Source organism: Rhododendron vialii, chromosome 8a (assembly GCF_030253575.1).
Source record: "Rhododendron vialii isolate Sample 1 chromosome 8a, ASM3025357v1".
Taxonomy (NCBI): domain Eukaryota; kingdom Viridiplantae; phylum Streptophyta; class Magnoliopsida; order Ericales; family Ericaceae; genus Rhododendron; species Rhododendron vialii.
Window position 1 is genome coordinate 29,227,350 of NC_080564.1, and position 16,445 is coordinate 29,243,794.

The 16,445-nt window shown below is 38.8% G+C and overlaps 3 protein-coding genes across 4 annotated transcripts; 2 read left to right on the top strand and 1 right to left on the bottom strand.

The window, feature by feature from the left end:
• Positions 1-1,275: 1,275 nt before the first annotated feature.
• Positions 1,276-2,517, top strand: LOC131336028 (uncharacterized). Its single transcript, XM_058371631.1, has one exon. The coding sequence runs from the start codon at positions 1,581-1,583 to the stop codon at positions 2,328-2,330; it is 750 nt and encodes a 249-aa protein (XP_058227614.1). The 5' UTR covers positions 1,276-1,580; the 3' UTR covers positions 2,331-2,517.
• A 4,472-nt stretch (positions 2,518-6,989) lies between these two features.
• On the top strand, positions 6,990-12,387 carry LOC131336025 (zinc finger CCCH domain-containing protein 67-like). The gene is made up of 8 exons (XM_058371629.1): positions 6,990-6,996; positions 7,075-7,522; positions 8,321-8,386; positions 9,490-9,555; positions 10,526-10,645; positions 10,826-11,101; positions 11,205-11,474; positions 11,884-12,387. Exons 2-8 carry the CDS (start codon positions 7,082-7,084, stop codon positions 12,058-12,060), a joined length of 1,416 nt encoding a protein of 471 aa, XP_058227612.1. The 5' UTR covers positions 6,990-6,996; positions 7,075-7,081; the 3' UTR covers positions 12,061-12,387.
• A 254-nt stretch (positions 12,388-12,641) lies between these two features.
• LOC131336029 (protein NOI4-like) lies at positions 12,642-15,059 on the bottom strand. Of its 2 annotated transcripts, none has more exons than XM_058371633.1 (3): positions 14,877-15,059; positions 13,156-13,356; positions 12,642-13,059 (listed from the first exon to the last, which is right to left on the bottom strand). In XM_058371633.1, exons 1-3 carry the CDS (start codon positions 14,883-14,885, stop codon positions 13,033-13,035), a joined length of 237 nt encoding a protein of 78 aa, XP_058227616.1. In that variant the 5' UTR covers positions 14,886-15,059; the 3' UTR covers positions 12,642-13,032. The 2 variants fall into 2 exon arrangements, with proteins under 2 accessions (XP_058227616.1, XP_058227615.1); XM_058371632.1 differs by having other exon boundaries at positions 13,156-13,359; positions 14,877-15,052.
• Positions 15,060-16,445: the final 1,386 nt, after the last annotated feature.

The following is a 16,445-nucleotide window of genomic DNA, read 5'->3' on the forward strand; positions in this document are numbered from 1 at the left end:
TTATTGGTTCCGTTTAGAATTCTTCCCCGTTTTAAGAACCAAATTCAAAATTTGGGGAAAATCATGAAAAATAACTCTCCATTGCTTCCCCAAATGTGTACCCGATTTCCGGTTTTATCCTTTTGTTTTCTTAAATTAGGAACTCAAAACCTTACCATTTTTTTCAATGGCTATTTTGGGAGAGAGAAAGAAAGCTTTGCCGGCCCTTTCGATCTGATGTTGGAATTTCGCCCGCACTTCGCCGGAGCTGATTCTCTCCCCTCTCTCTCTTATAATGCCATTAGATATTTAAAAATAAATAAATTTGGATGAAAATTGAGTTTTGCCATTAAAGGTTCCCCTACCCAAATCAAATTTTTACACAGATTTTATCTCAAGTTTGGGTAAACAAAGGGGGAATCGACCGGAGATGCTCTAACTATCTCAATTTTTTAACTGGTTTTTTTTTTAGAAAAGTAAGAACTTCATTGATGAGAGAAAATTACAATCTACTGTGTGCATCTAATCTAATATAGTACAAATAAAAAAAAACAAATCACCCACGTGAAGACAAATAACACAAATTAAATCAAATGAGTAGTGATACATCCGGCAATGAATCAAAGAACCACACGTAATATGTCAACAAACAATTGTCACAGTAGCTCCACCATGTTACGGGACTTGATTTTTAACTGTTTTTTTTTTTTTAATCACGATTTTAAACTGCTCGATACATGAAATTTATTACAGAAAGTCTACACACATACACTTTGTGCACAGATTGTGCACAGATTTTATTGTGGGGTCCACCACGGGTCCCACACAAATCATCCGAGCCGTTCATTAAATGTAAAACACTTTTTCAAGGGACCCCATAAAAAACAAGCTCAATCCGATATCTATAAGTGCTCGATCCAACCACATAACTTTTCATTAACCAGAAATCTGAATGAAAAGTTAGATGGTTGGATGAAGCACCTATAGGTATTGGATTGAGCCTATTTTTTACGGGGACCTTTGAAAAACTGTTTTACATTTAATGAACGGCTCGGATGATTTGTGTGAACCCATGGTGGGCTCCACAAAAAAATCTGTGCACAATCTGTGCACAGAGTGCTGTGTGTGTAGCAGCTCTCAATTTATTAGGCGGGGCTGGATCCCACATTCCACGTCTTTTGGCGTTTTGAGTAGTTGACGGGTGAGAGATGAGAGAGATAGAGAGAGATCAAACACATCACATGTACAAGTGGAGAGAGAGAGAGATAGAGAGAGAGCATGGACAACTGTATAAAAACTCGTCATTCCACGCCATTTTCGTGGAACTTTGCTATCAAACGACGCCGAAAGCAGCTGCTTTCAAATCACCTCCAGGAAAAAAACAAAAAAACAAGTAGAAGAATCTCTTCACATTCTCTCACCTCATCCCTTCCAAGTTCCAAATACACCCGTGATCCTTTTTCCTTCCCTCTCGCACACCACCACCACCGGCCATAATTCCCCACCACCACCACACCACACCACACACAAACACACATACATCTATACATATCAAGATTTCGTTTTTATATAGTATATCAATATCACTGAATTATTCAGGCATGAACCCCTTCAGTCCAAAACTACCCGTCATCCTCAAACCTTTCATCCTCTCCCTCCTCCTCTCTCTCTCCTTCCTCGCCTTCCTCTCTCTCCAAACCCCACGTCACACCCACCAACCCGCCACCGCCATAACCCACTCGCCCGACCTCCGAATCCGACCCGGCTACGCCTCCTACGACGCCTACATCCAGCGCCAGCTCAACAAGACCCTCAACCCCAAGCTCCGTAAAATATGGACCACCCGGGACTGGACCCGAAAGGTCCGGGTCTTCTCCCAATTCTTCGCCAGCTTGCAGCAGAGAGGCCTTTTGCATAACGAGTCAAAAGCCCTCTGCATCGGCGCCCGGGTCGGGCAAGAAGTCGAGGCGCTAAAACGGGTCGGGGTTCCCGACTCCGTGGGGATGGATCTGGTGCCCTACCCTCCGCTGGTCGTGGAAGGCGACTTCCATCACCAGCCGTTCGACAACGAGACGTTCGACTTCGAGTTCTCGAACGTGTTCGACCACGCGCTGTATCCGTGGGAGTTCGCGGCGGAGATCGAACGGACGCTGAAGCCCGGCGGGGTGTGCGTGCTGCACGTGGCGGTGTCCAAACGGGCGGACAAGTACTCGGCGAATGATTTGTACAGTGTGGACCCGCTGGTGAAGCTGTTCAAGAGGTGCGAGGTGGTGGAGGTGAGGGGCGTGGATGGGTTCGGGCTGGATACGGAGGTGGTTTTCAGGAAGAAGAAGAAGAAGGAACGGTTGTGATCTCGAGTAAGATTTTTTTTTATTTTTTCAACAATCCGACGTTCAAGTCAGATTACACACACCTCGAAAGCTTTTTATTTTTTCATTTTTTGGTTCCGAAATTGTTGATTCATTGGGAAAGACATATACGAAATACGAGATATAAACCAGTAATAGCGTATTATTGCGCTTTTTTTTTCAAAGAAAATTACGTATTATTTCTCCTTTTTTTTCAAAGAAAATTGCATGCCGCAGAGTTGTTCGTAGATTGAACGAACAGCTCCACGCAGAAAATGTTCATCAATATAAGCCTTTTTTCTTCCGGACCACTACATCAAAATAACCTATGGAGTTTTGTAAGTACTACAGTATTAGTATTTTACTTTTCCGTGTTTGTGGAGAATGTTGTGGTTTGGGTGCAATTGGTCAGAAGAGTTGGTGCACATAATGGCATGTTGGTGATAGTTGATTAAAAGTATGGAAAAGTTAATGGTGGAGGTTATCATTTTTATAGGTTGCAATTAATTAAAAGTATCTTCTGTTTTTTATCCTCTTATATCATTTGTAATTATGTTTGGTTGGAAAAGTTTAATTAGGTGGTCCACACGCTTTTTGGGGCCATTGCATTTGCAGCTAAGAAAGTGAAGGGTTAGGAAAAGTTTCAAAAAGATAGTCACATGTTGTCAAAGCTCATTACTACTACTATAAATTTAATGAAAAAACAAATAGACAGCGTTCCATGCACAGTTGTAGTAGAGTGGAACCCAGATTTTGTTTTTTTATTTTCACGTGTGCCGCTTATATATTTAATAAAGTCCGATATACATGATTTTTGACGAGTTTAATGTTTTAGCCGAACTCTACAAAATTAACGGAGCCGATTATCAAAGTGTGTTTGAAAAATGGCCGAAAAATTAAAATGAAACCAAAAGAGGATACTACCACCTCTTCTATCCTGGGGATATATAAAAGTTTCTCGTAGTATAGGGCTCAAGCATGTGTGGTTACTAGTCAGTGGTGGAGGAAACTTTAGCAGCTGAGCTTCTATTTCTTTTAGGGTTTGTTTGATTAACGAAAAAAATATAATAGAAAGTGAAAATGAGAGAGTGAAGTAAAAGAAAAGAAAAGAAAAAGAAAATGCAATTTTTTTTTTTTCAGTTGTTTGATTAGAATGAAAGTCTTGCAAGAAAATAAAAAAGTCAAAGTAATTGTTGATTTTCACAAGAAATTAACCTTCACTTTTTGGAAGAAAAAGTAAGGCAATCTCTCTAGTTTTAGAGAGTTCTACGAGAAAATTTGTTTTCTACATTTTTTTAGGACATTTTTTTTAAGTGAATACCCAATTTTTTTTTCTTGCATTTTCTACTATTATGTCGCTAATCAAACGGGTAATGTTAACCAACTTTTGCTAAAAATAAGTGACAGTTCGAGTAATTATTCAGTGGCATTGGAGGGCTTAATATTTTTTTTCCTCCGATTCACATCCTTGTGAGTGAGTTACATCGGGTACATTGGGTTCTGCATGCTCTCCGCGTACAATTTGGAACGAGAATGATTTTCGATAAAAGTGCTGGCCGTCCACGACTCCACATTGAGTTGCAATAATAAGATAGAGTATTTCTTTTGATTTTTTCACAATTTTAATTGGCTGCTGATTTTGCTACTCCATTTTTTATTAGAGAAATGTTAAGTGCAAAAAAAATAGGCAAAGAAAATATCCTTAAAATGTACATGAACAGCTCAGATGCACTGCACAGTGAATCTGAGCCGTTCATGTACGCTTTAAGGGTCTTTTCTTTGTCTATTTTCTTTGTCCCTAACACTCATCTTTTTATTAATGCCACTCCTTTGCAAGTATATTTTTGGTAATTTTTTCAAAAAAAAAATTGACAGTTGATTTTGCTAGTCCTTTTTTTATTAACTTTATTCCTCTGCAAGTATATTTTTAATGCAAAAATACACTTGCAGGGAAGTATCGTTAACAAAAATGAAAGTGACAAAATCATTTCCCTTTTAATTAGGCAATGAAGTCAGATTTTCGTTCCTCATATTAGTCTAAAGTTGATAGATTTATCACAATCTTTGAATACTTTCTTCCTCTCTTTTTTCTTTTTCTTTTTCATAACTTTCTTCCTCTTTTAATCACTTTTGACATGCTCTCCCAGCATGTGGGCCCTTACAGGTCCACAAGTTATGTAAGGAGAGAAAGTATACTCTCGAAGTATTGAATAATTTCTCCAAGAATGGATAATTATTTTATAGGTTCCGCGACCGTGAGTATCGGACAATTTCCGACAGATCTGTGCACCAATATATGGGTACAGAGACTTTCTCAATCAAACTTTCCCTTATTCGAGACTTAATTTCCCAACCACAAATTTGGCTTCTTGGAAATCCTTGACCTACACATGCAAGTGGCGTGCCAATGCAGTTGGTATGGCCATTTACCCCATGCATGTGTGTGATTCAAGTTCCACCCTAACGTACTACTAACTCCTACTACCTTAATTAAGGTGTGTAGAAGATCAAAAAAAAAGAAATTCTTATAGGAAATTGATTTTCGCGTTTCATTTTAGTACGCAAGCACTTTATTTTGTACACGAAGTTGCTAGTAACGTTAGGTTAAAATTTAGTGGAGCGTCTGCATACAAAAGTGGAGCGCCAAAATCAGTATTATTTTACCGCTTTAGCTTTAGATTTAGAGCCTTAGCCTTGTTTCATTGACGACTAGTCCTTTTCAACACAACTGTCGTCCTTGGTAGTATCTTTACTTTGGTTTTTATTTGAGCTGGGGTTTTCTTAATTGAATCCTCCTTTTACATGTCACAATTTTAATTATGCTCTCTCAGCGACCAGGAAATTAAACAAAAAGAACATTTAACTCTCAAACAACTAGTTGCATTTAGTTTTCTGGGCCCATGCATGCTCGATATGGTTGTCAAAACAGCTGTCTAAAGCCCATACTTCCAATTTATTTTGTTTTGGGAGGTCCAACCAATTCCTTGGGTGATTGAACAACTTCACATGTGCATAAAAAGAAGAAGGTAGCATTATGGTTGGATATTAAAAATGAAAAGTAGATAGCCGCCTAGTGGCCGAGCTAGGATTTTGAACCCGGAGGATTGAGTTAATAGACATATTTTTTATCGGAACACATACTTATTATAGCATAAGATTTTTGATTTTCAATACATTACGTTTACACATTGAAATGATTCTAGCTTAATGCAGTTAAAGTATATATACCAATCATTTTATTTATTTTTTCTTTAGGCTACCTCAATTGTCACGTGCTTATTTTTAATTTATGAAAGAAATTGAGAAATAAGAATGTAAAATAACCAGTTTTTTATCAAATCAAACTAAAATTATTAAAATTATAAGTAGTTATACACAAATAATTATCAATAATATTCAAATTCAGATATCGACGAAATAAAAATTTTAAAACTCGAACGTTCGAAAAGTCGGGGCCGGAGGCCCCCCGAACATAGCAGCGGCAAGAAGTATTGTCCTCATCAGCACCACATGGGCCGGCCATCTACAAGGGAACTCTGATAACTCGCCTATGTATATACGTCAGAGGTGAAGCAAAGGTATCACCGCATACTACAAGTGATAAATATTAACTTGATGAACAAGTGAAAATGAAAACTTGAATCTAAGCATTGAGCGAGGAATTCGAGTAAATATCCATTGAACCAACCACTCGGCGGTTCAATATATAGAACATTGTGGTGATCAGCATATGCTAATGTATCACTGTGGTTTTCTCTTTTTTGTCTTTTTTCTTTTTTTTTTACGGAGAAATAGTATCGCACATACAAATTAACTTCATTCAGAACTATAGATAACTTCTGAAACTCACTGCTAACCCCTATTGTATACAATACTGTTAGCAAAAAGAATATTGGTTAGGCATGTCATGATATCAATTGTTTGTGAAGGATGGTAGACGTCACAAATTGCGGTCCCGAAAAAAATACTATATCAATTTGCGGGGACCATATGAAAGACTTCGGGACATCACTGTTTCACCCGTAGCAATTACGTGTGCAAGCTGACATGATGCGCTTAAGAATTTAAGAGCTAGCATTTTTTAATTGTAAAGTCCGAAAAATAACTATATGTGATCTCCTCACTCACTGTACTTTGGTCAGGAGGGGTTGCAACACAATGAGCCTTAATTAACATCTCTGATATATGGGTTCGGAGTGGCTCCTAACTTCTACAGCAACACAATAAACCTTAATGCTCACGTATCCAAATCTAACCTTTCCCACTCCTATCACTCTCTACATGCCACCTAATAACCCCTTTCTTCCTCCCCACCACCATCTAAACACTAACCTCTAATTCCAATTACTTCTTCCCTTCCAACTCACCGCCACGAAAACCCTTAAAACTTTAAATTTTTAATGATAAAGATATACAATTTTAATAGGATACGCAGTTCCACTAGAATAACAATAATGAGAAGAACAATAACACATCCCTCCCGGTATTGGACATCATATGCTTTGCACGATTTCACATTATACGATTATTTTAACAATGACCCTAAAATTTAGTCCTAACGCAAGATATGTGATCTCCTTGATTTTACTCTGGTATAGGAGGACAAGTGTAATTTTAAGAACCTTGAAGGGAAATCTAACATAATCTCAAAGCTCAGGGGGAGTCCAGTGTAATTTACTCTTTCCTTTTTTTTCCTACCAAAATGTCTTTTTAATTAGGGTTTGAAATGTGGAGGGAGTCGAAGTAGTGGTACAATGGAAGGCTCTGTAGAGAACTCTGTCACAAAACCCCACACCGACGAACACCACCAACCCCTACAAGAACTAGGGTTAGGGTTTCGATCTTCACCTGACAATGATCTTGATCGGCAAACCAGCAATGAAGAGCATCGGAACCAACAACTCCTCGAAACACTCAGCGAAGAGATTCGAGTTCTCGTTTTGGAAGAGAAGGAGAGAGAGAATGAGAGTGATGATAATGTGAATAGAAGAATTGAAAATGGTTTAGGATTTTGTATGGGGAATGAGGGTGTTGGAGAAGAGGCTGCGGTGGCGCCGGTGAAGGACGGGAAACAGAGGATTTACCATTATCCGGTGAGACCTGGCGCCGAGGACTGTGCGCATTATATGAGGACGGGGACGTGCAAGTTTGGAAAGAATTGCAAGTTTAATCACCAAAGGAGAAGGAAGTATCAGGTAGAATGGATGGATTTGATTCCATCTGTGTGGATGTGTTTTATATTGTCTACAATTAGAGATGCATTATGCATGGCTGTTTGTTATTGGCTACAGTTAAGGCCGGTTTGTTTGACGGAGCGATAGTGAAGGATATATGATAGTATAGGCTTGGTTGCCACACACCCCATGGGGATTGTACGTCCGGTGAATATAATCCCACATTGTTTGGGTATGGAATGGGCAATGACTTAATGTCATGTTTGGACCTCTCCACCTAATAACTTAAAGCTTTTGAGTTGGATGTTTACAATCCTCACTACATGATGACAGACCCAATAAAAAGATTGCAGGATGATACACCTAAAAATAGGCTACACATGACAGACCTCAAAATGGGCTGCACGCAAAGAGCGATGTTAAAGGGTACAATCCTGGATTGCTTGGGGTGGAATGGGTGATCACGTACTACAATGTTTGGACCTCTCCACCTAATAGCTTAAGCTTTTGGGTAGGATATAATGTACATTTGATTCGGCTTGTAAGAATTTGAACCAAGTACCGGATGTGTGATCCTTGAATAAATAGTCCAATGTGACACTCATTTACGGCCAAACAAATGGGCCCCTAGAGACCATACACTGGTAGATGCATATAGTTGGTCTTGTTGTCTGTCGGATTTAATAGTTTTTGATCGGTTACTTGTTCTAGGCTTGGGGGGTTTATGTTTTTGTGACACTGTTGTTGTTTCACCTTGTTGTATACTGGCTTGTAATCATTTGTTTGGTTTATGGTCTTCTTCTTCCTACTTTGCTGAAGCCTGCCAAGGAGAACCTGAGCGAGAAGGAAGAAAATTCAGAAAGGCCAGGCCTGGTTCAATGCAAGGTTATTTTTGTTATGCTTATGGTTATAGTTGTGTTGTCTATCATAGAACATAAATTTCTGACCTTATTTGCTTCTTGTCAAGGATTTTGCTTTCAGTGGCTTTTCTTGTACAATTTTTGTTGCAATAATGGTTCTGTTCATTATATGATTTGCTTTGAGGAATATGTGACTTGAGTTTGGGGACCTGTAGGTGCCTGTAATAGGTAAAAGCTAGTATAATCAGATTGAGAATACCCATAAAGCTTTTTCTTTTTAAATAGTGGCTTACCCAGAAATATTGGCATCCAGCTGTGCTTAGAAAGTTCTTGTATTGGGCCCACCGTTTTGTTCCCTTGGCAGCTCATATGAGGCGTGTGAAAGTGCTCTCATTGTTTGTGAATTACTGAGCATAACTGCACAAGTTGTTACTGTCACGAAGTATCTTATAGTTGAATATGTATATCATTATCATCGAATCTGTGTTCTAATCTTAGAGAGGCTGTTTGATATTGTGAAGAATTTGATGAGGAAAAGACATCTTCAGGATTAAATTGTGAACTGTGATATGATTTGAATTTCCCAGAAATCAGCATCAAGCATGGCCAACAAAGCGTTTGGTGTTCTTCATATAGGTGCTAGCCCTGGATAAATGAGCAGGGTGGGTTAAGGAGTTCCAATTTTATTGAATTGTATAGTTGTTGAGGACTTCTGCAAGTCTTTGTGCTCGCTATGTAATTCAAAGTGAATACCTTGATACTTTTTCTATTCTTTTTTTAATTGTTGTCTCAAACATTATGCCTTGATCTTTCGGAGCCTTCTGAGATATTGCCAGTGGAGAGAACAGTACTATTTTCTTGTCCTTTTTCTACTGCCTGTTCGGGCTGGTAGTTCAACTCGACACTCAAAAACCGTCAAACAGACAGGCCCTTAGAGACCATAAACTGGTAGATGTATATAGTTGGTCTAGTTGTCTGTTGGATTTACCATTTAGTAGTCTTTGTCTGTTCCTTATTCGAGCTTGGGGTGTTTCCATTTTTTGTATGCTGACATTGTTTCCTCTTGTTGAATACTGGCGTGCAATCAATTGTTTGCTTTATGATCTTCTGCTTCTCGCATTGCTGAAGCCTGCTGTGGAGAACATGAAGGAGAAGGAAGAAAATACGGAAAGCCCAGTACTGGTTCAATGCAAGGTTATTGTTGTTACTGTTATGGTCATACTTGTGTTAATATCTATCATTATTTTGACGAGGATACATTTCTGACCTTATTTGCTTCTTCTCCTGGATTTGCTTTTATTTTCATCTTACACATTTTTTTGTTGCAATAGCGCTTATACTCTTGGTTTGATAGTATGTTATTTGCTTGGAGGAACAAGTGACTTGAGTTTGGGGACTTTTAGGTACAAGTTACAGCTAGAAGCTAGTATGGTCGGATTGAGAATCTCCACAAAGCTTTTTTTTTCTTTCCAAATTGTTCCTTATCAGGAAATATCGGCGCCCATCTGTAGTTAGTAACTTCTTTTATTGGGCCCACATTTATGTTCCCTTGGCAGTTCATATGTGGCATGCAAAAGTGATTCTTTCTTTGTTTGAACTGTCAATTACTGAGCATAACTGCGTAATTTGTTACTCTCATGAAGTATCTTATATTTCTGTTCTTATCTTACAGAGGCTGTATGGTATTATAGTGAAATTGATAACGAAAAGACTATTATTCTTCAGAACGAAATAAAATACTGTATGATGATAAAGATTCCCCCGTAATCAGTATCAAGACATGGCCATGGAAGCGTGACCATAGTGTGTAATGTCTATTTTTCATACAGGTGGTGGCCCTGGATATGAACGGGGTGGGTTTAGGACTTTCAAATCATTAATTAAATCGTTGTTGAGGTCTTCTGCAAGTCTTTGTGCTTGCAATGTGATCCAAAGTGAATACCTTGTTATTTTTGCTAGTATTTTCTTCATTGTTATCTCAGAGGTTATGCCTTTATCTTTCAGATCAGTTCAGTTTCTGAGATATTATCAGAGGAAGGAAAACTATGATTTTCTCAACATTCTGTACTGCCTGTTTGGGCTAGGAGTTTATGCATGTTCTACTGCTGTTTCCGCTAATACCAGTTTCAAGTTTTATAATATCCTTCTATTGAGTTGGTTGCAGTATTACCTGAGTTCTGGAGGGTGTATATTTGGAAAAGCCTGTAAATACAACCATGGTAGAGGGAAAGTACCAGTAGCTCCGATAATGGAGTTCAACTTTCTGGGATTGCCAATCCGGCCGGTATTTCTTTGATCTGTCCTTTCAAAATTTCATTCAATACTTTTCCCTAATGCTATGAATAGTTTTATTTTGTTCAAGTCTGATGATTTATCGGTTACATCATGTATGAAGCTTATGTTGAATTGTTTCAGTCTTTAGGCAGTTTCCACAAATATCCTGACAAGGTTAAATTCGTTATAGGGAGAAAAAGATTGCCCCTACTACATGCGTAATGGCTCCTGCAAGTATGAATCAAATTGTTGGTTTAACCACCCTGATCCTACTACAGTGGGAGGAGGTGATAACCTTGCTGTTTGTGGCAATGCTGGATCTGTTCCATCACAAGGTGCATTCCAATCAACTGTGTTCTCCCGGTCACAGCCAAGAACAACGAACCAGACTGTTCCTTTTGTTCCAGTGGCGTTTTCACCATCCCACAATGTTCCTCCTCCAAATGTGGGATGCAATGGCTATCAGGTACCCTGTTCCTGACGCCACAAATTGAGGTCAAACATCATCACGTTATTTTTTGCCTTGTTAGGCTCGTTTAATTTCCCCCCATTTTATTGTGGCTTGTTAGGCTCCTGCACACCCTGGACCAGAGAAGAGGTTGGCTATTCCGCCAGCATTTGCCGTCAATAATTCAGCTGAAATGAATGTCTATACTCATCACAACCTTCCGATGCTAGTCAATGAGTTCCCTGAACGACCAGGCCAACCTGAGTGCACTTACTTCTTGAAAACTGGGGACTGCAAATATAGATCTGCATGCAAATTTCACCATCCTAAGTATCGGATCCAAAAAACTGCCACATTTGCAATGAGTGACAAAGGCCTGCCACTAAGACCTGTAAGTTCACTTCCTTCTAAGTTCCTTACCCCCCCCCCCCCCACACCATTTTTTAGGATATAGTAGACTTGGCAAACGCTTTGACTATCAAAGTATGAAAGAATCTCCTCTCCTTCCATTTTGATGCACAGTAATCTGATACCTTACTGATGTAGCCTACATATTTCCTGAAAGAAGGAAATACAATTCTCCATCCAATTAAAATCTTTCTTTCTACCTTGATGCTATTGAGTTGATACCCTTGAGGAAGGACATGATGGACTAGAGGAATGAATAAGCACAAGTTTAGGGATATTTTGTTATTATCTACTGAGCTCAAGAAAATCCTAAAATGATCTTACTAGTAATATTTTTTCTTGTGCTTTTGTCAGTTGTTGACATCCCTTTGATCTCTCTCTTTATAATTTAGGAGGAGAATGTTTGCTCTCATTACTATCACTATGGCATTTGCAAGTTTGGACCTGGCTGTAAATATGACCATCCAGTAAAATACAGCCGGTCAGCGTCTTCAACTGCGTCTGGACCTGGTATGCCTTGTCGCTTTGGCAACTCGGCAACAACAAATATGACTGGAAATTCTGCGTGAAGGGCACCTTTTTTTGTAGGATTGTTTAGTTTTCCTTTTAGAGATGGGAATTCTCTCTTTCCTTTTCCCCTTTTCGGCTCAGAGGCCACTAGATTTCCAGATGATGGCATGATAGTAGTCATATGCTACACTACTACCAACAGAAGCAAAACCAACTTTGTAAATTCTCTCTATGTTAAGTTTGTTACAGGCCGTGGATCTGAAATTAAAGCAGTAACAGTCTTCTTGCCTTTTTGTAGTTGCTGTTTATTGGTACTGTACCCTATAGCCGAAGGCAATGTGGATTCTAGGGGTACATATTATGTAGGAGTCAACATTTTCACTGCAGTGATCTTTGCAAGTTTAACCTGCACAACTATTCATCCATCTGGAAATTTTACCGTTGAGCAGCTTTATTACTTCCAGAGAGTTTCATCAACCAGTTATTTGTAATTGATTTTGCAAGCAAAAAGATTACCCCTCTTGCTTGGCAGCAATTTTTTCGGCCTGTACAATTTACATCATGCAGATTATTGGTTGTGGGAGGGTTTTTGCACCCCCGATTCACAGTGGTGTCTTGGATCTAATGTGGCTCTGTCTGGTTCCAGGTTACCAAAATTTATATCATGCATCCAAATGAAATTGACGAAGAAGAAATACAGAATGTATTATAGTTTGTGTACTTAATTTTTGTGAAATGTTGTTTCTGCTGTCAACAAGGAGTAAAAAGAACTGACAACCACGAAAGACTCTAGTCCTGTCAAGAAAATACCGTTGGTCTTGTCTATTACTTTCCCCTTTTCCATTCTCAATACAAGAAAAGCTCAAGAAACAACCTAGGTTTTTAAAAAAGGAGCCCAATCAAGAAGTGAAAGTGGCCTAGGTCAAAGAAATTGATTACTTGATAAAGCCATTTGCTCCAGCACAAGAAACTTCCCACACCTGCCAGGCTGCCACCCACCGTTTAAAGCAATTTTCACCCTTCCACTGGAATCAGCAGCCACAACAAAACCACCTTTTCTGCATTTTCAGCAAAGAACATACTAATGTAACTAATCCTTGAAACATAGACTTTTCTGGAAGCGATTTAAGAGGCCACAACAAGATAGTTCATACCTTTGGTGGATGTTGTTGATGACAAGACTCATTTTGTTTGTAGACATGATTATCATTTCTTTTTGGCGACACAATATTGCCAGCAGTGGCAGTAGTCTTCTTCTCATCTCTAGCCTTGTTGAATATCACTGTAAATCCATCGGCTGAGGCAGGGTTGTTCACATCCCACTCGCCAAATTTTGGCAATGGACGGCCTTTATCCTGCTGTAGAAAAAAATGTCCGAAAACACTAAATCATAAAAAAACAAAAAAAACTCAAGAAATTGCGATGCATTTCATAGAATAATAGCAATCAAGTTTCTTGGAAGGGCACAGTTCAATCCATAGTTCTGAATACCGTTTCGGACAGGGTACCGGTTTTCCTACTGGTACGGTACGTACCGGTACCGGTCAGGTACCGGGTACAGTTTCGGATTTACCGCAACTATAATATATATAATAATTATATATAATTATAATTCAAAAAAATCCCCTATATCATACAATTCATCATAAAATATCTCTACTAGAGATTCTCTAGTCCCACATTGCTTAGTTACAAAACTCTTTTCCACTTTAAATGACTTTGCACACTAGTGATCTTGTGAATGAGAACCCAATAAGAGGTCTCGCGCGCTCGGGAAAATGTGCCGTGGCCGAAGTCAATTTGGAAAAACTGATTCAGAAACCAATTAACCGGGTGCGCATCACGGGTTATTCGTGCGCAGGAGGGGGTGCAAATCCGGGATTTAAGCCTCGCGCACGTACTATAGTTAAGCCCACGTTTTGCTAAAATTCTGAAACCGGCAACTTTTTTATTATTATTATTTTTTTCTTAAGTCCAGAGAACCAAAAAAAGAACAAAAAACATTTTTTTTAAGCGTCCAGAAAAAAAAAAAAAAAAAAAAACCTCTACAAAATTCCATCCGGAATTGCCGGTAACCGTTTTCCGGCCGGTATTTCCCGAAACGGCCGGTACCGACCGGTATTTGGTCCGGAACGGTATTGGGGTGTTAGGGTACCGGTTTTCTTCAAAACCGGTACGTACCGGCCGGTACCGGCCGGTACCGGCCGGTACGGAACGGAATTAATAACTATGGTTCAATCCATTAGATGGCAGGTCCCCCAAAGGAATGGCTGTTGTTTTCATAATGGGCAATCTAAATGCAATTCCAAAACCTCCCAACAATAATTTGCAGAATTCTTACAGGATGATTGATAACATTGGAAAATCAGAGTCTTTTCCGCACGAATATAGGATCTATCAGAACTTTTTCCAGCTGAAACAGATGTCAATTCCGTACAATTTTTCCTAGTTAATCAGAAAACAAGTATAATTAGTGAGAATTTTTGGAGTGTTGCAGGTCACGGACACCTGGTTAACACTCAAAAAACTGGGGGGGGGGTGTGTGGTTTCCGCCCAGCACCCCTTTTTATCCGCCCTGCAATATACAATTGAGATAGTTAACGGAATTCTAAAGAAAGGTACTCAGCACCACATGAAATTTAGAAATTAGCCATGCCTTGAATGCCTTCTGCCCTAAAGAAAAATCACACACATACACCCAAACTAGAAACAAGTTAATTCCTGCTTGACATGATCACGTCCACATGTATCTATCTGTCCATAATCATGAGCAGGAAAACAGCCCACAAATACAACAGCAAATCAGCTAACAAATGAAACAAAAAAACTATAGAGGAAAGAAAATTCTACCACAAAGAGATAACAACAATCGTACCGACGCCATGGATTAGTGATGGACGGTCGCAGAAGCCTTCCTACCTACACCGGAGATCAGAGAGAGAGAGAGAGAGAGAGAGAGAGGGGAATTGCAAGGGGGAGGTAAATGGTGGAGGAAACACGTTGTGTACGCGCACCCCCAAAATAACGGATTTTCATTTTTCCCTCCTCCTATAAAAGCCAATTATCGTCCATTAATTTGCTTTTCAAATTATTGAGTGTAATAATGTAAGTTAGATGCTTTCCAGGAACTTTTCGGAAAAATGCATCTTATTGACTCTTTTCTAATTAGGGATGACAGACATGCTGAGCGGATTAAATGGGTAGTTATTCAAATTTAGTTTGAAAACAATACGAATTTTAAAAATATGTTAAAAGTTACTTGTTCATGAGACGAGTTGATCTCAAACGAACTTTAATAAACTGAATATGGGCCTATCTCAAGTAGTTTGAATTTTTTTATAATCATAAGTTGACCGAGTTGAATAGTAATTTGTTTGAAATTGATTTGACAACTTAACGAGCTGTAAAAAATTTGTTTAATTTTAAATTGTTTATGAAGCATGCCGATCTTAGACGAGCTTATAACAAGCGAATACGAGCTCAAACTCATTTAGTTTGGTTCATTTATCAGGCATACTTCTGTTATCCAAAATTTAAAAATTAAAAAAAAGAGAGGTTAGGAGCGAACATTGAGAGCAAGGATGATACTGTCTAACTAGACCCGACCCTAGGCAAGACCCAAGAGGCACCCGCCTGGAAGCTCCAAATTTTGTGCCCAAAAAAAGGGGCCATGTTGAGTGATTATTAATATATTATTTGTTCATAGTAATTCTAATGTTGGCATTTCGAGCTTCTATGTGTTGAACCCACGTCGAAGAGGATACAAGGCAACCCCTCAGCTAGAGTGCAATTTTATTCATCCTACGAGAGCATTTACCGTGTGCCAAATATGCATTATGGACTAAAATGCTACATACACAAATATTTCCATTATTGTTTGGGATAAGTAGTAAATTATATAGGGCCCCACGGTGGTTAAGCACCAAATGTTTCGGGCAGGCCCTGAGTCCAACATGTTAACAATTAAATGAAAGTACAATGAGTTTTTAAAATAAAAAAAGATTTGATTTTGTCACACTATTCCATGCGCATTGCGAAAACACCACCACGAGATTTTTCTTAGTTGCTTGTAGAAATTGGGAAATTCATAGTTAACCCATACGAGGAAACAAACACTACCAGTTCCTGCAACATATATCTTACACTACGGAGTATAAGATTTGCCGTCACGCTGCGGCAACGAATGCTTGTTGATGTTTTTACTGCAACATATATCTTACATTTTCCAAGCCAAAATTTTCAATTTCCACAAGTTCCTGGTTTCACGCTCTTATTTGGAAAAATACACACGCTCTAAAATATCAATTTCATTTAAAAAAATTCCAAGAATAAGGCCTGGAATAACTACGGTCGGAATATGTAGTCGCCTGAGGAACATGTATTTTTTTTTACACTAAAAGAATCACAAAGCCACAGGTTTAGGAATTTCACAATAAAAAAGGGG

Coding starts and splice junctions, on each gene's coding strand:
- LOC131336028 (XM_058371631.1), top strand. CDS start 1,581: ATGAACCCCTTCAGTCCAAAACTACCCGTCATCCTCAAACCTTTCATC.
- LOC131336025 (XM_058371629.1), top strand. CDS start 7,082: ATGGAAGGCTCTGTAGAGAACTCTGTCACAAAACCCCACACCGACGAA. Junction 7,523..8,320: donor AAAGGAGAAGGAAGTATCAG/GTAGAATGGATG, acceptor ACTTTGCTGAAG/CCTGCCAAGGAGAACCTGAG. Junction 11,102..11,204: donor TGGGATGCAATGGCTATCAG/GTACCCTGTTCC, acceptor GTGGCTTGTTAG/GCTCCTGCACACCCTGGACC.
- LOC131336029 (XM_058371632.1), bottom strand. Junction 13,060..13,155: donor ATCAACAACATCCACCAAAG/GTATGAACTATC, acceptor CTGAAAATGCAG/AAAAGGTGGTTTTGTTGTGG.